Genomic DNA, 23,841 nt, shown 5'->3' with positions numbered 1-23,841 from the left:
TAAGCTCATCCAGAGTGTTGGGTCTTGCGTCTCTCAACTTTCTCTTCCCAATATCCCACAGATTCTCTATGGGGTTCAGGTCAGGAGAGTTGGCAGGCCAATTGAGCACAGTAATACCATGGTCAGTAAACCATTTACCAGTGGTTTTGGCACTGTGAGCAGGTGCCAGGTCGTGCTGAAAAATGAAATCTTCATCTCCATAAAGCTTTTCAGCAGATGGAAGCATGAAGTGCTCCAAAATCTCCTGATAGCTAGCTGCATTGACCCTGCCCTTGATAAAACACAGTGGACCAACACCAGCAGCTGACATGGACCACTACTTTGGACCACTGAGCAACAGTCCAGTGCTGCTTCTCTGTAGCCCCGGTCAAGCGCTTCTGCCGCTGTTTCTGGTTCAAAAGTGGCTTGACCTGGGGAATGCGGCACCTGTAGCCCATTTCCTGTACACGGTGGCTCTGGATGTTTCTACTCCAGACTCAGTCCACTGCTTCCGCAGATCCCCCAAGGGCTGGAATCGGTCCTTCTCCACAATCTTCCTCAGGGTCCGGTCACCTCTTCTCGTTGTGCAGCGTTTTCTGCCACACTTTTTCCTTCCCACAGACTTCCCACTGAGGTGCCTTGATACAGCACTCTGGGAACAGCCTATTCGTTCAGAAATTTCTTTCTGTGTCTTACCCTCTTGCTTGAGGGTGTCAATGATGGCCTTCTGGACAGCAGTCAGGTCGGCAGTCTTACCCATGATTGCGGTTTTGAGTAATGAACCAGGCTGGGAGTTTTTAAAAGCCTCAGGAATCTTTTGCAGGTGTTTAGAGTTAATTAGTTGATTCAGATGATTAGGTTAATAGCTCGTTTAGAGAACCTTTTCATGATATGCTAATTTTTTTAGATAGGAATTTGGGGTTTTCATGAGCTGTATGCCAAAATCATCAATATTAAAACAATAAAAGGCTTGAACTACTTCAGTTGTGTGTAATGAATCTAAAATATATGAAAGTCTAATGTTTATCAGTACATTACAGAAAATAATGAACTTTATCACAATATGCAATTTTTTTTTAGAAGGACCTGTATAACGATGATAAGCTCCATGCTGCTGCTTCTAAGTATGTGCTACATAGAGAATGTATATCCATCTACTTAAGTGCGGGGCAAAGGCGTGAGGCTTTAGGAGCAGTCAGGGCAGAGGAGTGATGACATTTACACTGCCTGGCCCTGTCAACCAAAGTGCAGAAGGCACAACAGTTGCAGGGAAAATGGAGCCTCTAGGTGTAACGGCAGCTCCCCCATTGCTCCAAGAGGCTTATTTACAGATATTAAAAGTTAGTTTTTCTCTGAAATAAGGGGTCAGATAAGGATGGGAACAAGACAGATAGCTTCTGCTGACCAGTGCACATGTCTCAAGTCAGCCTGTTTTACTGCTATAATCCTGCTGACAGAAGTCCATTAAATGGGTTTTCTCACTTGAGCAAATGGCATTTATCATGTAGAGAAAGTTAATACAAGGCACTTACTAATGTATTGTGATTGTAAATATTGTTTCCTTTGCTGGCTGGATTCATTTTCCATCACATTATACACTGTTCATTTCCATGTTTACGTCTACCCTCCAATCCAGCAGCGGTGGCCGTGCTTGCACACTATAGGAAAAAGCACCGGCCTATGTGCACTTCCATAGTCCCAGCCACCAAAGAGGTGAATGCTTTTTCCTATAGTGTGCAAGAATGACCACCACTTATGGGATCGCAGGGTGGTCATAACCCCTGGATGCGAGCCAGCAAAGGAGGCAATATGGACAATTCCAATACATTAGTTAATGTCTTGTAATAACTTCCTTTACATAATAAATGTCACTTGCTGAAGTGACACAACCCCTTTTAAGGGCATCTGTCAGCAGATTTGTACCTATGAAACTGGCTGAAATGCTGCATGTGCACTTGGCAGCTGAAGGCATCTGTGTTGGTTCCAAGTTCAAATATGCTTAGGAAAATGAAGGTTCAGTATATGCAAATGAGTCTCTAGGAGCAACAGGGATGTTACTGTTACATCAAGAGCAGGCATGCTCAACTTGCGGCCCTCCAGCTGTTGCAAAACTACAACTCCCAGCATGCCCAAACAGCCTACAGCTATCAGACTACAGCAGGGAATTGTGGGAGTTCTCAGCTCTCTCGCAACTGCCACATCCTCTGCATTTTGACAGGGACAGGCAGGGAAAATGGAAAACATCATCACACCTGGTCCTGTCAAAATGCAGAGGGTGCGGCAGTTGCAGAGAGAGCTGAGCCTCTAGGTGTAACGGTGATGCCCCTAATGCTCCTACAGGCTTATTTGCACGTATTAAAACATCTTTTTTCTCAGCAATGCCGTCAGCTGCCAAGTGCACATGTAACAGGTCTGCCGACAGATGCCCTTTCACCCCTTAAGGACTTCCGCCGTACATGTACGGCGGGCTGATCAGGCGGCTGCGGGAGCTGCGCCTGCCTGATCAGAGGCACGGACCCTGCAGTCACTGACAGCCGAGCCCCTGCTGCATACGCCGGTGAAAAAACGGTGTATTAAACCCTTGTATGCCGCGGTCAAAGCTGACCATGGCATGCAGGGGATTTGTGGAGGGTTTGGCAGAGAAAGCAGCCCAAAGCCTTCCATAGGCTTTGGGGCTTGCCTTCTACGGAAGCCTGTAAGATTCAGCCCTTAAGCTAGGTCTCACACGCAGGCTGTCAGCATAAAAGCTGACAGCCAATGCATGACAATACAGGATGTATTGTAATACATTGCAGAGTCCCATAGTGGGGCGAAAGCAAAAAGTCTAAAACATTCCTAAAATAAAACACTAAAAATTGTAAAAAAAAAGAAAAGAAAACCATACATATTGGGTATTGCTGCATCCGTAAACACCGACGAGTGTTAAAGCTATAATTTTTTTGTCACCTTACATAATAAAAAGTGCAACACCAAGCGATCAAAAAGGAGTATGCCCCCCAAAATAGTACCAATCAAACCATCACCTCATCCTGCAAAAAATGAGCCCCTACATAAAACAATTGTGCAAAAAATAAAAAAAACTATGGCTCTCAGAATATGGAGACACTAAAACATGCATTTTTTGTTTCAAAAATGCTTTTTTATGTTTAAAGTGAAAAAAAATATTTAGACATATTTGGTTTTACCGTGTCCGTAACAACCAGGTCTATTAAAATATCACATTATCTAACCCTTCAGGTGAGCATCGTAATTTTTTTTTCATAAAAACTGTCAAAAAAGTCATATTTTGTCACCTTACATCACAAAAAGTGTAATACCAAGCGATCAAAAAGTCAGGAAGAAGGAGCGAGATTCCTTCTCCCTGGCTGTGAGCGGTCTGCTCTGATTGGATCGCGCTCACAGCTAGGGAGGAGACACCAACAGCAGAAGACTGCGTCTCCTCCCCGTTGCGAGTTTAATGCTCATTATAATACAGCGTGCCAAATCATCGGGGGGCCACAGCGGACGAACGGGGAGGGGGGTTGAAAAAAAATACACCTATGGCATCAGTGGGGGCCCCCCTACAAGGTAATCACCACATAAAGTGACATGTCAGATTTGCAAAAAATGCCCTGGTTCTTAAGGTGAAAAATGTCAGGGTCCTGAAGGGGTTAATGAGAGAGTGCTAGTAGGCTTGTTTGCCGTTTGTATTTTTCGAGTTTGTTTTTGGACATTAATGCAAAGAAAAATTTATAGAAAATTACACATAAAAAGGAAAAAGTAAATTTCTGGAATCATCTTTTTCTTTCCAAAGCAGAACATGAAAACTCTTGTTATGGTCATTATTACTGTTAATGATGTTGTTATTATAATTATCGCTAATGTTGTTGTTATCATTATTGCTGCTGTTATTATACTATTATCTTATTATGTTTTCCATTTGTAATAGTAGTAATGTCCGAGAGGATTCATACGCAGAATAATCTTGGCATTAAACATAAGGAATTTTTTTTCCTTGCTTGTGGTGCAGGTGGTTTGGCAAACATGGATGGAATGGTTTTCACATCTGTCTGACCTAGTGGAGAACATTACATTCACTGCTGCGTGTAATGTCAGGGGTAAAAAGATAGCATTTTTCTGATAATGTACTTATGTCTTTTCTTAATCTGTGTTAGGCGGACATGCCAGGGACTCTTTACTGGCCAGAGCCAGATGTTACGGGCAGCTGGGACAGAAGAAAACAGCCATATATGATTTCAATAGTGTTCTGAAAGAGGAACCGGGCTGCGTGGAGGCGTTGTATGGAAAGGGCTTGGTCTACATGACACTGAACCAGCAGAAGGTAATTCAAACTTTAGCTTCAAGTGAGCCTCCATCTTTTAACATCATTTTGAAATAAAAAATTCTCTGCTGATTAATTTTATTATCTTCATAGCAGTCACAACTCCATTTTTCTGATACAGACAGAGCTCCAAATACCCTACTCGTGTTTCTGCAGCCACCACTACAGGGATCATAGGAGCCTACTGAATACTGTGTTATTTTTGGGTTCAATATACAAGCAGTATACAGCAATCTCCAATGCTCCACCTAGTGGTGGCCGCTGGTAGCCAACATTTTATTCTGGGGAAATAGAGCTCTGTATCAGAAACTGCTATAGAGATATATTAGAAAGTTATTCAGCACAGAATGTTGGATATATTTAGATGAAAGAACAATTAGAATTGTTAAGGACAGAAAATCACTACAACTATAATAGCAGTGCTATATGCTAATTTATAATTTATGTGTACTTTTCAACCTAATTCTTCATACATCAGTACAACAAGTGTTTTTACTAAGGGAAAGTAGTTCCTTCTTCCCCTGTTAGCAGTCCAGTTCTACCTCTCCCTCTCTACTCATCCAGAGTAACACTGTAATGAAGATGAAGAGGAGGGGAAGGTGGGATTAGGGCAGGCATAATCAAACTGCGGCCCTCCAGCTGTTGCAAAACTACAACTGCCAGCATGCCCGAATAGCCTACAGGTATCAGCCTACAGCAGGGCTTTGTGGGAGTTGTAGTTTTACAACAGCTGGAGGGCCGCAATTTGAGGATGCCTGGATTAGGGGATGTATGCTGACTGCTTCTTTCCTTGTCAGAAACCTAGGGGGAGAAACAGTTGAATGGTCAGAACACATACCATATCTCTGTAGCTGTACATAAGCCTGCCCGTGAAAATGTTCAGGGAAGGTAAAGATCTAAAATTTGCAGGTTACTCTACATCCCATATATATTTACAACTGCATTAGGAGACATTGTAATTTTTTGCCAATAGTAAGTAGTTATCCAGTTATTATGTAGTGTTTTACGTTCTGTAGGCCATGGTATCCTGCAGGTCAGAGATATCTTCTATACAACAGACTGCCTCTTCTTGATGTACACACTTGTTTAGGTCTCACTTACCCACATTTTATTATATTGAGCAAAACCAACTGAATGCTTCACTTTTTTTTGTATTTTCCTTAAAGGGAACTACTAGAAACGCCTGTAGTTTTTCTGCAACTTTTCTTGCCGTTTTCAGAAGACTTTCTGGGTACCCACTAAATATGAAATCTGACACGTACCACCGAAGATAACTCACCACCTTCAGTCACACAGAGGGTAAAATGGCATTTCAATGTAGTAGCTCTTGCGCTTTCCCTTAATTGTTTACTCCAATTACAGATGTTTTTTAGGCTAGACAGAGATCCACCTGGTCAAGGACCCTTTAGACTGCCTGATGTTCAGGCAGATAATCACTATGAACGCTCATTAGTGATAATCTGCTTGTGCAAAGTTGCTGCTCATTACCCAATGAATGAGTGTAACACTTGTAATAGTTCTGGGGTTTCGCTCTGGTAGACAGGACTAGCAGACGCAGTATAGAGGCAACAACAAGTTCTTTGGATCAAACAGTTCAGTGTTTTATTCACACTTTAGGCAAGTGATAAAACAAGCAGTCATATTCAAACAAAAAGTCACCTTGCGGTGTTGGTGGTAATTCATACCATTCAGCAATTCTGTCTCAAAGAGTCCTTGCTCATAGCAGCACCAACCTGTTTTCACACCAAACAGGTAGCAAGCCTTCATCCAGACACAAGGCTCCCAGATCACAACACAGAGACATGGCTTCTGAGCCCAGCTGCCTATTTAATGACAACCAGGTTCTGCCAAAACCAGGACCGGTATTTAAAATCCGGTCCGGTATTTGACCTCACCTGGCTGTAAATCAGCCCAGCAGCACATGCTGGGAGGAAAATACCTCTTTTCCCAGACCAAACCTCTCACTGTGTCACATAGTATTGTTGGTGCGAACATATAAATCATATTTTGCCAACAGCAGACTGTGCTGTCTAATTATGATCTGCTGTCAGCAAACAATAATTCTGTATGGGATGAATGATGACATTAGCGATCGCTCCTCCCCATCGCAGCATGTGAATGTAGTGCTCTCCTCCTCTGATGAGCAGGCGATTGGCAGCAAAGAACGCTTCCTTCCCAACAATCGTCTGCTCCATCAAGCCATGAAAAGGGGCCATTACACTCTGTTCCCTAAGGCCAGTTTTACATGAGTGTTCTGTTCACTTACCAACCTTTGTATAACAGGCACATTTCCTGGACTGAACACTGCTCCTTTGACTGAACTACCAGCACGATGACGATTTATGATGCTGTGATTCCCTGTCTGACCACAAGTCTACTTTAATGTACTCACAGTATTCTGAGCGCTTAGTACAGTAGACCCGGGGTCTGGCAGGAACTTATAGCATCATCAAAAATTATAATGCTGTGAGTTCAGCTAAAGGAGAAGTGTTCAGTCCAGGAAATGCAGCCATCACACGGAGCATGTTTCCTGACTGAGCGCATTCATGTGAAACTGGCCTAAGGATGGATAAGGGAAAGAGAATAGCGCAGAACTATTTAGATATGAGGAATCTTTTTATTCCAGATAGTCATAATCTATTAAAAATAAAGCCCTTTTCACATAATGAAAAATGCATGGCACACTGAGCTCTGCCTGACCCTAGGTTTCTCCTATCCATGTCTTCTGGCTCTAGAATCTCAGTCCAGCATAAAAAAAAAAAAAAAAACAAGTGTGGCTGCAGTAATGAATTTATGCTAGGAAAACTGCAAGTACTATAACACAGAGATGCTACTTATCCTCTGTGGTATTAAGGGTGACAAGTGACTTTTGGTGGAACATGTCAGATTAGAAAATTCACTGTATAGTTATGATGACTTCTGAAACAGTTTAACAGAAGAAACTGCAAACTCTTTTAAAGTCTTCTGTTTTCCAATAGAAAAGTTAAAATCCAACCTATAGGCTGCTTATTTATCCCAACAGACATATCTGCCATACAGTCTGTGGCGAAACCAACCTCGCCACTGGGTTTTGGAGAGGGCTGTTTAAAAGCCTCTTGCCTCAGGATTATGGCCCATAGTAACTTTAAAGGAGAAAACAGACCGGCCGCACAGCTTAAATCTGTTTGTAGAATTGTATTTTATGTTATTATGCGTTCGGTTAAATTGTATGTTATGTGAGGGCACCCAGATAGCTAATATTATTGTATTCGTGTATTCTGAGTGCCATTCACCTAATGATATGCACTCAGACTTGAGCTATCTGGGGATATGTTAAATGTCTGTGTTTGCTGTGGGGGTGTGCCATTGTGTGTTTGGGTGGTGATTCCTGTCCTGTTGTCTCCACGTGTGTATTGGTGATCTCCCCTTTGTCCTGAGAGATAATTGGATTGTCTTCGGTCGTCTCCCAGGCAGAGAGGAGGAAACCATGATGCATTGTGGGGATATGTTGTATCTGTTCTGTATTTGCAAAACTGTAATAAAAACCAGGCTGGGTGTGCCAGCACTTCAGATCACTGCTTGACCCTCAAGACGGAGCCTTGTCTCGTTATTGGGGGGATTCCCTGTATGCTGTTAGAGACTGATTGCCAGGAGTGTAAGCTGACTGTACGCTTTTCCTGTTCGTCTGACTGACAGCTATTTGCGAGGTTCCAGTTTGGAGTGCTATTTTGTATCCAGTTCGGGAGGTTGGTGTTCTGCAGTAGCTGTGCCTGTCTCTCGGAAAGGGGCATATCGCCTGAACGGATCTTAACCCCTTGTCCGCTGAAACTGTGCCGTTACACAGTCTATTACTTCTTTATGCTGTACAGACTTGTTTAAGTCCCACACATATTACATTATACTGAGCAAAGCAAATTGAGCCCCTCACTATTTTTGTGCTGGGGTCTTGCCGCTCCTTGCCGCTCCTCTACCTCAGAGTCCCCATGAAAACTATTCTTGCATTGTTCTTCCAAAGGACAGAAAAGCTAATTATTGGTCAGTGCTCACAGATCATTTTAGCATGGATGCCAAAGCTACAGTGCCTTGCAAAAGTATTCACCCCCTTGACTTTTTCGTGTTTTGTTACATTACAGCCTCAAGTTCAATGTTTTGGCAATCTGAATTTTATGTGATATATCAGAACCACAATAGACTAAGTTGGTGAAGTGAAATGAGAAAAATATATAAATAAAACTATTGTTTAGAAATAGAAAACAGAAAATTGGCATGTGCGTATGTATTCATCCCCTTTATTAGGAAGCCCATAAAAAGCTCTGGTTCAACCAATTACCTTCAGAAGTCACATAATTGGTGAAATGGTGTCCACCTGTGTGCAATCTAAGTGTCACATGATCTGTCATTACATATACACACCTTTTTTGAAAGGCCCCAGAGGCTGCAACACCTAAGCAAGAGTCTTCACTAACCAAACACTGCCACGAAGACCAAGGAACTCTCTAAACAAGTAAGGGACAATGTTGTTTTAAAGTCAAGGTCAGGTTTTAAAAAAATATCCAAATCTTTGATGATCCCCGGGAGAACCATCAAATCTATCATAACCAAATGGAAAGAACATGGCACAACAGCAAACCTGCCAAGAGATGGCCACCCACCAAAACTCAAGGACCGGGCAAGGAGGGCATTAATCAGAGAGGCAGCACAGAGACCTAAGGTAACCCTGGAGGAGCTGCAGAGTTCCACAGCAGAGACTGGAGTATCTGTACATAGGACGACAATAAGCCGTACGCTCCATAGAATTAGGCTTTATGGCAGAGTGGCCAGAAGAAAGCCATTACTTTTAGCAAAAAGGCACATTGTGAGTTTACAGAAAGGCCTGTGGGAAACTCCCAAAATGTATGGAGGAAGGTTCTCTGGTCTGATGAGACTAAAATTGAACTTTTCGGCCATCAAAGAAAACGCTACATCTGGCGCAAACCCAACACATCACATAACCCAAAGAACACCAGCAGCCGGGACTGGGAAACTGGTCAGAGTTGAGGGAAAGATGGATGGTACTAAATAGTGATGAGCGGCAGGGGTCATATTCGAATTCGTGATATTTCGCTAATATTTTGTAGAATATTCATCGAATATTTGCAAATTTGAATATTCGTTATATTCTACATATTTTTTAACTCGAAAATCGGCAAGGTAATGATCGCGTAATATGCAAATATTACGCAATCAGTACAGGCGTGTGTTAAAAATTAATATATAGCACTATAGAATATATTGCTATTTATTAGTTTTTTTAGAATATTTGTAATTTTTTTCCATCTGAAGTCATTCCTCCCTGCTTAAGTTAAATCCCAGTGGTAAGATGTGGCAAGCTCATAGAGACTTATCCAAAGCAACTTGGAGCTGTGATTGCCGCAAAAAGGTAACTCTACAAAGTATTGACTTTAGGGGGGTAAATAGGTAAGCACATTGACATTTTCTGTTATTTTGTCCCGTTTGTTGTTTGCTTCACAATAGCAAAAAAACAAACATCTTCAAAGTTGTGGACATGTTCTGTAAATTAAATTATGCAAATCCTTAAACCATGTTAATTCCAGGTTGTGAGGCACCAAAACATGAAAAAAGTCAAGGGGGGTGAATACTTCTGCAAGGCACTGTATGTGTACTTTTTAAAGAACACATGTCACCACAAAATGCAGTACAATCTGGAGGCAGCATGTTGTAGAGCAGGAGGAGCTGAGCAGATTGATAGACATGGGGGAGATTTGTCAAAACTGGTGTAAAGAAAAGCTGGTTTAGTCAATCATAGCAACCAATCTTTAATTTTTCGGAACATATGAACCTCTGCTCCTTCTGAACTTAAGACCATCTATCAGTGACTGGCAACTATCCAAATATTAGGATGACCATATTTGGGTTAAGAAATAAAGAGGACACTTGGGGCAGGGACAGGACAAGGTATTTTGGTTCCCTAGGCAGAGCAGGCTAATTGCGCAATTCCCACATTCCCCTACTCCCCCCCTACCCAATTTCAAACTGACCCTACTTTGTAATAAAGAAATGTAAATTTAGATTTTATAAGAAGCAGTCATTTTACAAATGTTACATTAGGGCCCAGGAGATTAGGTTACACCTCTGCCTTTACTCATTGCTTCTGCAGTCCATCCCCACCCTCTATAGCAAAGAACCCCCTCTATACAGCTGACTCGTTAACACTGCCACCCTGTAGCTTACACCAATACCGTGCCCGCTGCTGCTCCGTAAAATACTGTACTGCCAAAATAAAAGAGCCAAAGGACATGGCTACAGAACTGATGTGATCCAAAGCAAACTTTAGGCATCAAACCCCAGACCAGTTCCCAAAATAATACAGACCTCCTGACAGACCATAACATTAATACAGACCCCAGATTAGCCCCAAATTCATACAGACCCCAAATTAGACTCCAGGTTTATACAGACCCCAGATTAGAGCCCAAGTTTATACAGCCCATAAATTCATACAGACCCCAGAATCAGACCTCAAATTGATTTGGCTCCCTATAACTGCAGCCCATCATCCCTTAAATCAGATCTTGGATCAGACCTCAAATTCATGCCCCCCCTAAACCATCAGATCCCTGCAGACCTTAATTTAGACCCCAAAATTCCTTCAGATCCCTGCAGACCTCAAATTCATGTACCTCCCCACTCAGATCAGACCCCAATATTCATGTGTCCCTTCCTCACTCAGATCCCTGCAGACCATAGATCAGACCCCCTCACTCAGATCCTTGCAGACCTCAGATCAGACCCCCTCACTCAGATCCCTGCAGACCATAGATCAGACCCCCTCACTCAGATCCCTGCAGATCTCAGATTATACCAAAAAAACAACAACTTACCTCTCCAGCTCCAGACAGCGCCTCCACTCTGCAGCTCAGCTATTCTTACCTGACTCTGTACTAAGGGCACAGCGCAGCTGCTGGAAGAAGACAAGGGAGTGATACCAGCAATACACTCACTGCTCCCTGTGGTTTGTCCATTATGGAAGCGCTCATTAGTACAGGCGGAGCGGTAAGCGATGAATGCAGTGGTCCCCTGGCTCTGTACTCACCGCTTTCTGGTCTTCCTTGGCCGCTGGCTGTGCTGTGACTGCGCACATGGTGAGGATGCCAGCACTCTGTGACCTCAAGCTGTGCACGTCGGGTCACAGCACTGCACACAGCAGGCTGAACAAGAAGAATATGGATGTGAGGAGCAGCAGCGGTATCCGGATCGGTAAGATGATATTTTTTTTTTACTCTGAGCATGGGGTTCATTCACAATGGGGATCTGATTTGAGGTCTGAATGGGCGATTCTGATCTGGGGTCTGATTGGGGGTTATTCACATTGGGGGTCTGATATGAGGTCTGAATGGGATGTCTTATTCACATTGGGGTCTGATCTGAGGTTTCAATAGGGGTCTTTTTACATTGGAGGTCTGATCTGAGTTCTTATTGGGGGACTTATGAGCTTTGGGGGTCTGAGCTGAGGTCTGATTTGGGGTCTTATTAACATTGGGGGTCTGATTGGGGCTATGAGGTCTGACTAACATTTGGGGTCTGATTGGTGGTCTGATCTGAGGTCTAATGAAAAATTTTTTTTTCCTATTTTCCTCCTCTAAAATCTTATAGGCGTCTTATAGGGGAGACTTATAGAGCGAAAAATACGGTATATATAAATCTGCTCAGCTCCTCCTGCTCTAAACCTGTCACCACAAAATTCGGATTGTATCTCAACAAAATTATCTTCAGTTACGCCAATTTTGTGTTTAGGTGCATGGACTGCCGGAATATGTGCCTCGTCAGAAATGTGACGCATCCTCCAGCAGTTCAGGGGATATCAAGATCGGCGCAGAAATCTCCCCCTATGTGTTATCTAACCCTTTCGCTACCAGCGCCGTACATGAAGCGATAGGCAAACATGGCGCCCGCTCGCACCTGCAGCGGGCATCATGGCTGGTAGGCCTCTGCTGTTTCAAACCAGTGGGAATGCCGGTAATTGGTTTGAATGGGATCAGCCTTACTGAAGAGGCTGAGAACATTCAAACTGCAATCATGGCAGGCCAACATAAGAAATGAACAATTGTCAATAATAAGCCGAGTTTAAATTAAAATAAAAAAATTGAATTTGTAGGCTCATATATGAGCTGCAAAATCATAAAAAAAAATGTTAAAAAACCGATTAAAAAATGCATTGAAAATAAAAATGCAAAAGTTTAAATCACCCCCCCTTTCCGTATAATAAATAAATACCTAAATAACAAAAAATATAAACATCATAAGTATCACCACGACCAAAAACACCCATAGTATTAAAATATAAAAATATTTTTCCAATACGGTGAATGGCGTAATGGGAAAAAAGTGTCAAAATGGCCAATTTGCCATTTTTTCATTGCTTCTCTTACCCAAAAAAATGTAATAAAATGTGATCAAAAAGTCACATTTATCAATAAAATGGTATCAATAAAAACTAAATATTGTCCTGCAAAAATGAGCCCCCACACAGCTCTGTAGATATAACTATAAAAAAGTTATGGGGACAGAATATGGTAATGTAAAAAAAAAAAGATTTTTTCCAAAGTTTAAACTTATTTTTACACTATTTAGACATAAAAAACCTATACATATGAGATATCATTGCAATCATACTGACCCAGAGAATGAAGGGCATGGGTCAGTTTTGCCGCAAATGGAACACCGTACAAACAAAACCCGTAAAATGGTGGAGGAATTTAGTTTTTTTTTCCAATTCCACCCCATTTGGAATTGCATAGTAGCTTTATACACAAAAATCAAGGTTATTTTAAATCAAAACGATTGGCAAAATTGTTTTGTATTAAATTTTTGATGCAATAGAACAACATACGTGTTTGCCCTTTAACACTCATGCTCAGGAGACTATGCGGCCCTACCTTATCCTTGCTAATTCTAATCAGGTACTCTCCGTTACTGGCACAGAATATTGGCTTCATTTATTAAATTGTCTGCATCATTCTAATCAAGTTATATTAAGAACTGTGCTGATTAATTGACCATCAGCGGGAGCTCAGTGGCAAGTGCTCAGCCGCTCCTGATGTTAATAATAACATTATAAATGGTAATGTCCATTCAGTTCAGCTATGGGAACCAGAAACAATGGCATTCTCAAGGTTTTTCTTAATGCTGGGAGAACCACACGTCCTGTGATGTTCTCATGTTGCATCTGGGCTGTTCAGACTTGGCATCCTCTCACCATGGGCAGAGCAAATCTATGAATCAAACAAATCTCAACTGGAAGGAAATCTGCTCATTGTGTTCTATCAACAAGATAAGGGTCCTCCATTATGATAAACAGTTTACAGTACATTAGTCATAAACAATGATTGAATGTAATTTATTACAAGAAGCAATTTAAAGGGTCACTTTTCCCTGCTGGAGAGGGCACCCAGATTCCTGCATTGTGCAGAATTTTCTGGGATTTTCCCACATTTTTGGAGGCAGTCCTGGAAAATTGGGCCTGTCCTGGTCTTAAAATGGGTGGGACTAATGAACATCTCAACCAGAAATGGACATTCTGGGGTGGGGTTGGGGCATGTCTGAAGGTGGGGCTTAAATGCTCCGAATTTTAATATTTGAATAATTTATAGCAGCATTATTTTCAAATTCTATAGTAATATTCTTACATTACCTTATTTACAGAACTGCTGTAATTTTTTTACATTTTATTGCTATGCACAGCACTGTGTGGTACTGACACTTAGGCACTTGTACTATTATTCTTGAGGTGTATGGTGTTGGCACCATTGTATAGCATTGTTATTTTTGACAATTGTATGCCATAAGACCAACATATGGCACTATTATTTGGTCATCATGCTGAACCATATTTGTAATTACCTGTATTGTATGGTTATTTGTACACTGTTTAGAACATATGAAAGGAAACAGGGGCCATAGACCAGTGGGCCGCTTGAGACCTCCTCATGGGTCCTGGCTGTGTACATAACAATCTGATACTCTCAGCATAAATCAATGGGGTTATCCAGTTATATATAATGATGACCTATCCTCAGTCTCTGCACCCCCGCCAAAAAGCTGTTATGGGGAGCCGCCATGCTCACTGGAGCTCTGGTGAGTGCAGCCGTCTCCTGGCATCTCTCCCAAGCACAACGCCGTACTTGTATTGCAGCCCAGCCCTATTTTCTTCAATGAGGCTGAGCTGCAACTAGGCCATGTGACCAATGTAAGGTGACATAACATGACCTAGGAAGTGGCTGCAGCACTCACGGAGCGCCAGCCTCTTCTAACAGCTGATCAGCAGGGGTCCTGGGTGTCATACCCTCACCAATATGATATTGGTGACCTTTCCTGGGAACACATTATCCATATTTATTACAGGATAACCACTTCAATGCTAGGAGCATCAGGTACCTATGCATCTGGTCAGAACTCCCAGGTTCCCTCCTGAATTCAACTTTGCCACTATCCTCAGGACAGTGATACAGTTTCATACTGTGGTGAGGGTGGCAGTATTTTCTGCAGGGATGGTATTTTGTGCTCCACTATGGTATTGCTGTCCTAGCCCACATCTGTTGGCGTTGCCTACTTGCATTGTCACTCCTGTAAATTTTGACTCACCTACAACATGTGGCCACTTTACGTTCCCAGTTAGCCCCTGGAAGGGAAGGTATGGTGCCAATGCCTATCCCCACTATAATTACTGTTTTATCTTACACACCTATAGCAAAAAGTCTCCAAAGCCCCATAGTTGCAGATGCAAGCAGTTGGAATTTCCAACTTCACAAACCATTTTCTTTTTATTGCTCAATCTAATGCATCTAAAAGGAAAAAACATGAAAAAACTTTGCAAACTAAAAAACCAAAAAACAATATTGTGCTGTTTGGTGTATACATCTCATATGCAGACTAAGTAACATTTAGAAGCTACTCTTCTCCCACTCTTTGGAGATTAGCAAAAAGAGGGATCGGAGTAACACACACCTGCAATATCATCTTGGGTATACAGCTACTATGTAGACCTATGTGTCTTAACAGTAACAAGTCCTGTGTAGTCCGATCACATGATGGCCTTGCCATCTATATGAACTTGCTAACCTTCTAAATGTATGTCAGTAAGAAGTAGGGGAGGGAGTGTGCAGGATCAGACCATCTTATGAAAGGCTTCAGTCTTTGTAAATGTGAATGCGTGTTTTCTTCTTCTTACATAAGACCATCTTCTAATTATCTCTACAAGAGGGAAAGAGCCAGTGAAGTGACTGCATAGCCAGAGTCAGGTCCTACAAGTAGACAATCTGTCTGTTTTGCCTTTAAAAGCCAAGAAAAAAAAGATGCCGCTATGCATCCACATTAATATAAAAGCCTGTAAATGACATGTCGGCGCTCGCACTCCCCAGCGTCATCTTATACCCATACACTTGTCAAGGTCAATCACAGCTCATCGTTCCATTTAACTAATTTTGTTCTCAGCGCAAATGGCTTTTCAAGCACAGGCCCTACTTAAAGTAGTTAGGGGATTTCAGTCCTAGTAAAACGCACAAAATAGAGGAAGAAAGAGGCGCTTATTAAAGAACACTTTATGCCGGGGAAATTCTGGTCACTGGTAAATGCATATACAGTATCAAAAGAGCAGAGAAGAGAAGCTTCTCAACAGGGCAAAAACTCTGTAGCTCCTGGCATGTAAGGGCAGGGGTATAGGTGTAGGGCTGTGAGGGTATTAGCTGCACCCAGGAACTGATGCCCGAGGGAGTCCAAAGGCCCCTGTGCCAAATAACAAGACCCCAATATTATAAATGGCCCTTGGTAGATGGGAGGCACTGTTGGAAATTTTGCATTGGGCCCCAAGTGTTATATGTCATACTTCTGTCTATCAGCTTGTTCTGGATTTTAGTACCATGGAAAAACAATTATCATAGAATAAGATAACCTCTTAATGACCATGCATGTTCGATCCTTAAAGGGCTTCTGTCACCCCACTAAACAGTTTTTTTTTTTTTTTTGTGTACTTATAATCCCTATACTGCGATTTATCCATACATAATGTGATTAATCATTTTGGTTCAGTAGATTTTGCTAAAAATGTACTTTTATAATATTTAAATTACCTGTCTACCAGCAAGTAGGGCGGCTACTTGCTGGTAGCTGCCGCATCCTCCTATCATAATGACGCCCCCTCCGCATGTTGATTGACAGGGCCAGCGAACGGGATCGTTCTCTGCTGGCCCTGTTTGCATTCAAAATCTGGCGCCTGCGCCGTACCTGTCTGCTGAATGCAAACAGGGCCAGCAGAGAACGATCCCGTTCGCTGGCCCTGTCAATCAACATGCGTTGGGGGCGTCATTATGATAGGAGGATGCGGCTGCTACCAGCAAGTAGCTGCCCTACTTGCTGGTAGACAGGTAATTTACATATTATAAAAGTATGTTTTTAGCAAAATCTACTAAACCAAAATCATTAATCACATTATGTATGGAAAAATCGCAATATAGGGTTTATAAGTACACAAAAAAAACTAAAACAGTTTAGTGGGGTGACAGAAGCTCTTTAACCGCCTCCCGACCGCTGTACGCACGGATGCGTCCGGGAGGCGGTTGATTAATTACTCCTGGACGCATCCGTGCGTCATCTCGCGAGACGCGAGATTTTGGACTGAGCCGGCCCGCGCATGCGCATCGCGGGCCGGAAAATGAACGAGAACAATTTCGTCACCAGCCTGCCAACCAATGATCGTGGCTGGCGTATCGCTAATCAGCATTTGTACTTTTATAGTATCTGTAAGTGATCAAAACTGATCACAGTCAGATCTATAATAGTATTAGTGTCACCTTAGTTCGCCCTCCACCCAAAACGCAGTGTTTGCCCGATCAGGCCTGATCGGTCGCCCACACGTGCGTTCACCCACGCCCGCCCATCCGCAGTGATAAAAAATATATTTTTTTTTTGATCACTGCACATTCACTTCACAAGCGCTTCGGCGATAAAAAAATCAGTTTTGATATTTTTTATCAACCGCAGCGGCCTCCGGTACTTCGCTAGCCTCCCATTTGTAAGACAGGCTTGCTTTTTTTCTTGGGTAGTCTCAGGGAATACCCCTAAATTTAGTTGCCCAAATGTCAAACAGGGGGTATTCTTCTGAAGAGGCCTACAGGCTTCTGACCCAGTCGGATGAGGAATGGGAACCCTCATCTGATGAATCTAGCGGGTCAGAATATAAACCTGTAGAAAGCAGTGGCAGTCTGACCCAAAGTTCAGACGAGGAGGTTGAGGTTCCTGATAGCACCAGGCGTACCTGGCCCCGTGTCGCTAGACCACAGGTTGCGCAGGATCCGCTTCAAGGGCAGCAGAGTGGGGCTGGCGCTGTCGGATTACGTGGTGAGGCATACACCAGCAGCGCAGCCCATCCTGGACCTAGTACCAGCACTGCCGTACAACATGGTGAAGTGGCGAGCACCAGAAGGGCAGTTAAGCTGGTACGGTGGCACGTGCAGTAGTTACCCCGTCGCAGCCACCGCACAGACAGGCCCGTAGAGCCCCTAGAATCCCTGAGGTGCTGGCAAACCCTGATTGGCAGTCCCCAACTTCAGCCTCATCTGTAGTTCCCCCTTTCACCGCCCAGTCTGGAGTTCGGGTTGAGACAGCTCAGATCGGTTCGGCCCTGGGATTTTTTGAGCTGTTCTTGACTGCGGAGCTCTGGGACTTAGTTGTGGCAGAAACAAATCGGTATGCCACACAATTTATAACCTCCAACCCGGGAAGCTTTTATGCCCAGCCTTTCCGGTGGAAACCAGCCCAAGTTTCTGGGCCTTCTCCTCAACATGGGTCTAACTAAAAAGCATGAATTGCGGTCATATTGGTCCACGAACCCAATTCATCACATGCCCATGTTCTCTGCTGCTATGTCCAGGACACGATTTGAGACCATCCTGCATTTCCTGCACTTTAGCGACAACACCACCTCCCGTCCCAGAGGCCACCCAGCTTTTGACCGGCTCCACAAAATTCGGCCCCTCATAGACCACTTCAACCAGAAATTTGCAGATTTGTATACCCCAGAGCAAAACATCTGCGTAGACGAGTCCCTAATACATTTTACCGGGCGCCTTGGCTTCAAACAATACATCCCAAGCAAACGCGCCCGGTATGGGGTCAAATTGTATAAGCTCTGTGAAAGGGCCACAGGCTATACCCACAAATTTCGTGTCTATGAGGGAAAAGATCAGACCCTGGAGCCGGTCGGTTGCCCTGACTACCTGGGGAGCAGTGGGAAGACAGTCTGGGACGTGGTGTCACCCTTATTTGGCAAGGGGTACCATCTTTATATGGACAATTTCTACACAAGTGTGGCCCTCTTCAGGCATTTGTTTCTAGAACAGATTGGCTGCTGTGGCACCGCGAGAACTAGTTGCGCGAGCTTCCCCCAACGGCTCGTTACCACCCGTCTTGCAAGGGGGGAGAGGGTTGCCTTGTGTAACCAAGACAAGCTCGCGGTAAAATGGAGAGACAAGCGTGACGTTTACATGCTTTCCTCACGCAGACACGACAATCCAAATTGAGCGAGCAACCCGTGTCATTGAAAAGCCCCTCTCAGTCCATGACTATAACCTTCACATGGGAGGGGTGGACTTCAATGACAAGATGTTGTCTCCGTATTTAGTGTCCCGCCGCTCCAGACGCTGGTATAAGAAGGTGTCTGTATATTTAATTCAATTGGCTCTGTATAATAGTTTTGTTCTCTACAGTAAGGCTGGGAGAACACGATCCTTTCTCAAATTTCAGGAAGAGATCATCGAGAACCTCCTGTACCCAGGAGGTTCCATGGCCCCATCCACCAGTGTAGTTAGCCATCTACACGAGCAACGTTTCCCCAAAGTTGTTGCTGGTACCTCAACCCAACCGTCACCCCGAAAAAAATGTCGTGTCTGTAGCAGGAGTGGAATAAGGCGTGACACCCGCTATTTCTGTCCTGACTGCCCTGACCACCCTGCCCTATGCTTAGGGGAGTGTTTCCGGAAGTACCACACACAGGTACACCTAGCATAGGGATCACATCTCACCAGAACAAGCACACAGGACTATTAGGGCCCATTTACACACAGAGCTGCTGCAAACCTCTCCTTTCACCTGGGACAAAGTGCATAATGCACTTTGCCACATCTTTGGGCGATTTGCGCTTTGCACATTGTCCCATGGGGAAGGAGAGGTTTGTCCTATAATGGTAAAAAAAAATAAAAAATCACCAGTAAGCAAAAAGGTTAACGTTTAGTTCAAAAAGTTAAAGTTTATATGTTCTGTTCAAAAGTTTTTATAAAGTTAATAAAATTATTGCGTTGCGTTTTTTTTTTTTTTTTTTTACCTTCCAGGTAGACCAACCAATCGACTAGCTGCAGCACTGATGTGCATTCTGACAGAAGCATTGCGCTGCTGTCAGATTACACACAAGTCGGTGTATGCGGCGCTGCAAGACGAGATTTCTCCTCTGCAGTAAAAGATACGTTTGCCGAGGCATATGAGCTGAGGAGGTGGCTGTGTTCATATGCTTTGGCAAACATTTTGTATATAAAAAATAAATAAAAAATCCTGGCAATGATTTATTCATCCACATCGATTGATGTGAATGGAGAAATCGGGTTTGCCAGGGCATACGAGCTAGTGGGTATGGATGTTGGGCGAGCTCTATGTCCTGGCAGACGCCTTTCCCTCCTTTTTTTTTGGCAGAGATTTTTTTCATCCACATTGATCGATGTGAATGAAGAAATCTGTGCCGTTCATTTTTTTCTTTCAGCCCAGAGGCTAAACGGAAAAAAAAATCTCATTACCTGTATGCTCAATATAAGGAGAATAGCAGAAACTCCTAATGCTGGCCATACATGTAATGATTGCGGAGACCCTCAAATGCCAGGGCAGTACAAACACCCCACAAATGACCCCATTTTGGAAAGAAGACACCCCAAGGTATTCGCTGAGTGGCATATTGAGTCCATGAAAGATTGAAATTTTTGTCCCAAGTTAGCGGAAAGTGAGACTTTGTGAGAAAAAACTATAAAAAAATCAATTTCCGCTAACTTATGCCAAAAAAAATAAAAAATTCTATGAACTCGCCATGCCCCTCATTGAATACCTTGGGGTGTCTTCTTTCCAAAATGGGGTCACATGTGGGGTATTTATACTGCCCTGGTTTTTTAGGGGCCCTAAAGCGTGAGAAGAAGTCTGGGATCCAAATGTCTAAAAATGCCCTCCTAAAAGGAATTTGGGCACCTTTGCGCATCTAGGCTGCAAAAAAGTGTCACACAGGTGGTATCGCCGTACTCAGGAGAAGTTGGGGAATGTGTTTTGGGGTGTCATTTTACATATACCCATGCTGGGTGAGAGAAATATCTTGGCAAAAGACAACATTTCCCATTTTTTTTATACAAAGTTGGCATTTGACCAAGATATTTCTCTCACCCAGCATAGGTATATGTAAAATGACACCCCAAAACACATTCCCCAACTTCTCCTAAGTACGGCGATACCAGATGTGTGACACTTTTTTGCAGCCTAGGTGGGCAAAGGGGCACACATTCCAAAGAGCACCTTTCGGATTTCACTGGTCATTTTTTACAGATTTTGATTTCAAACTTCTTCTCACGCATCTGGGCCCCTAAAATGCCAGGGCAGTATAACTACCCCACAAGTGACCCCATTTTGGAAAGAAGACACCCCAAGGTATTTTGTGATGGGCATAGTGAGTTCATGGAAGTTTTTATTTTTTGTCACAAGTTAGTGGAATATGAGACTTTGTAAGAAAAAATAAAAATCATAATTTTCCGCTAACTTGTGACAAAAAATAAAAAGTTCTATGAACTCACTATGCCCATCAGCGAATACCTTAGGGTGTCTACTTTCCGAAATGGGGTCATTTGTGGGGTGTTTGTACTGTCTGGGCATTGTAGAACCTCAGGAAACATGACAGGTGCTCAGAAAGTCAGAGCTGCTTCAAAAAGCGGAAATTCACATTTTTGTACCATAGTTTGTAAACGCTATAACTTTTACCCAAACCATTTTTTTTTTTTGCCCAAACATTTTTTTTTTATCAAAGACATGTAGAACAATAAATTTAGTGAAAAATTTATATATGGATGTCGTTTTTTTTGCAAAATTTTACAACTGAAAGTGAAAAATGTCATTTTATTTCAAAAAAATCATTAAATTTTGATTAATAACAAAAAAAGTAAAAATGTCAGCAGCAATGAAATACCACCAAATGAAAGCTCTATTAGTGAGAAGAAAAGGAGGTAAAATTAATTTGGGTGGTAAGTTGCATGACCGAGGAATAAACGGTGAAAGTAGTGTAGTGCAGAAGTGTAAAATGTGGCCTGGTCATTAAGGGTGTTTCAGCTAGGGGGGGTTGAAGTGGTTAAAGAGATTGTGCCATGATTAAAAGTTATCACCTCTTGGAGATAACTGATTGGTGAGGGCCCAACTGCTATCCCAGCTGATCCCAAGAACAGAGGATCCATTGGCCCATCCTGATGGAGTGGTGGTCGAGCATAAACCCTACTGCTCCATTCATTTTCCATGGGACTGCCAGAGATAACAAAATGCAGTGCTTGGCTATCTTCGGCATTCCCATTTCGCTCCATCAGGACAGGACAATGGGAACCTTGTTCACAGGATCAGGGAGGGTTTCCAGAGGTCAGACCTCTAGAGATCAGTTAGTGATTACCTATCCTGTGGAGAATCGCAGCCCCTTTTAATGACCAGCTAAATGTTTGCAATTTTTTTCATACTTTTTATTATTTCCTTGATGTGGCTGTACAAGGCCTTTTTTCATCAGGAAAACAATTTTTAAGTGCTATTTAGGGGTTCATAGAAAAACGGAGACATTTTAGTTTTTTATTATATGCAGCTCAAATATGTTATATGGAAAAATGCCGTTTTTTTGTAGTCTGTAATCATGAGACACATACTGTAAGTCTGCACAGGAGCTGTAGACACAAAATGGTTAGGAATTTTTAAACTAAACTGTTGGTAAAGTTTCAGCATTTTTTTATGTTAGATACATTGGAGCAATAATATGGTTGCAAAGATAGGCATCTCTTTAAAGACCTGATTGATGCCCCGAATTGCACCTTCCACCATCATTGTCATCATTACTCTCATTATTGCTGTATTTTAGCGAGATTTCACAACCTCACATAACATCAGAACGCAATCTACTGTACAATTATATTTTGTTTATTTTCGTGGGGTCTATAATGGTGCTTCCCCTTCTTGATCTTTGTTCTAATTCCTGAAAGGTTTCCTAATACCTCTGTCATCTTCTGTACTGAGAATTAGGTAGACAAGTCATTGTTTGGTCTTGGCAACAGAGATGGTATTGAAATTGATTGGACAAAAAACTTATTGTTCCCACACTGCAAAGTATGCTGGGTGTGCACAATCATGCAGCCATTGTGATTGTATTATTATTATGTGTGGAGGTTATGTATGGATGCTGGCGTCAGTGTCAGTTCAGAAGCTTGATGCAATTAGGCAAGGTTTGGCTCCAGCTTCAATCATCTCATAGTCGCGTTATGTTTTTTTGGAGGAGATTGTTTTTCTCTTATTTGTGGTAGAAAGGAAGTGACAAATTATCTGGAAGACACACTGGAATGAAAAGCAGAGTTGTCAGCTCTCTATCGGATGTCAGCATATGATAGCTTTCCATTATTTCATTCAGTATTTTAATGTGAAAAGCTGTTTAACCACTGCCAGGAGAATATGCCTATGAGTAATCTACCCACTCATAGAATAGTGAGCCCTTCTTTCTATGCTTACTCATAAATAAATCCTGTGAGTCCTGCTTCCTCTGCTTACTCTGAAATAAATCCTGTGAGTCCTGCTTCCTCTGCTTACTCTAAAATAAATCCTGTGAGTCCTGCTTGTCCTGCTTACTCACAAAGAAATCCTGTGAATCCTGTTTATTCAGAAATAAATCATGTGAATCCTGCTTCTCCTGTTTACTCAGAAAGAAATCCTGCATCCCCTGCCTGCTCAAAAAGAAACCCTGTGAATCCTGCTTCCCCTGCTTACTCATAAAGAAATCATGTGAATCCTGCTTCTCCTGCTTACTCAGAAAGAAATCCTGCTTCCCCTGCTTACTCAAAAAGAAACCATGTGAGTCCTGCTTCCCCTGCTTACTCAGAAAGAAACCCTGTGAATCCTGCTTCCCCTGCTTACTCAGAAAGAAATGCTGTGAGTCCTGCTTTTCCCACCCACAAAGAGTGATTGACAGCTTGTGTCTGCGTGCCAGCATCTTCTTTTCTATCCTATGCTACCCTCACATAGAAGACCTGACAGTGCCACTGTGGTTCTACAACTTAGAAAAACCATTTTCATAAACACTTTTAGGAGGTCTGTATTTTTTCCTAGGATGGTGCTATATAGTAGATAGCATGCAAAAAATAAATAAAAAATGGATGTGAATCAATAACTTAGCTCTCCTGGGGCCACCTACCATACTGTGTTTCCTCTCCCAAAGCACATCTGCACAAGCAGTGCACCAATACTACTTAAAGATA

At 42.7% G+C, this 23,841-nt stretch overlaps 1 protein-coding gene across 1 annotated transcript in view; it reads left to right on the top strand.

Moving 5' to 3' along the window:
* TTC34 (tetratricopeptide repeat domain 34) overlaps positions 1-23,841 on the top strand; it is a 154,995-nt gene that overhangs the window by 40,845 nt on the left and 90,309 nt on the right. The window contains exon 4 of the mRNA XM_044278347.1: positions 4,134-4,300. Within this exon, the coding sequence (XP_044134282.1) occupies positions 4,134-4,300 (167 nt within the window). The remainder of the gene's footprint in view (positions 1-4,133; positions 4,301-23,841) is intronic.

This window comes from Bufo gargarizans, chromosome 2 (genome assembly GCF_014858855.1).
Source record: "Bufo gargarizans isolate SCDJY-AF-19 chromosome 2, ASM1485885v1, whole genome shotgun sequence".
Lineage (NCBI taxonomy): Eukaryota > Metazoa > Chordata > Amphibia > Anura > Bufonidae > Bufo > Bufo gargarizans.
This window is presented reverse-complemented; position numbering and strand designations above follow the sequence as displayed.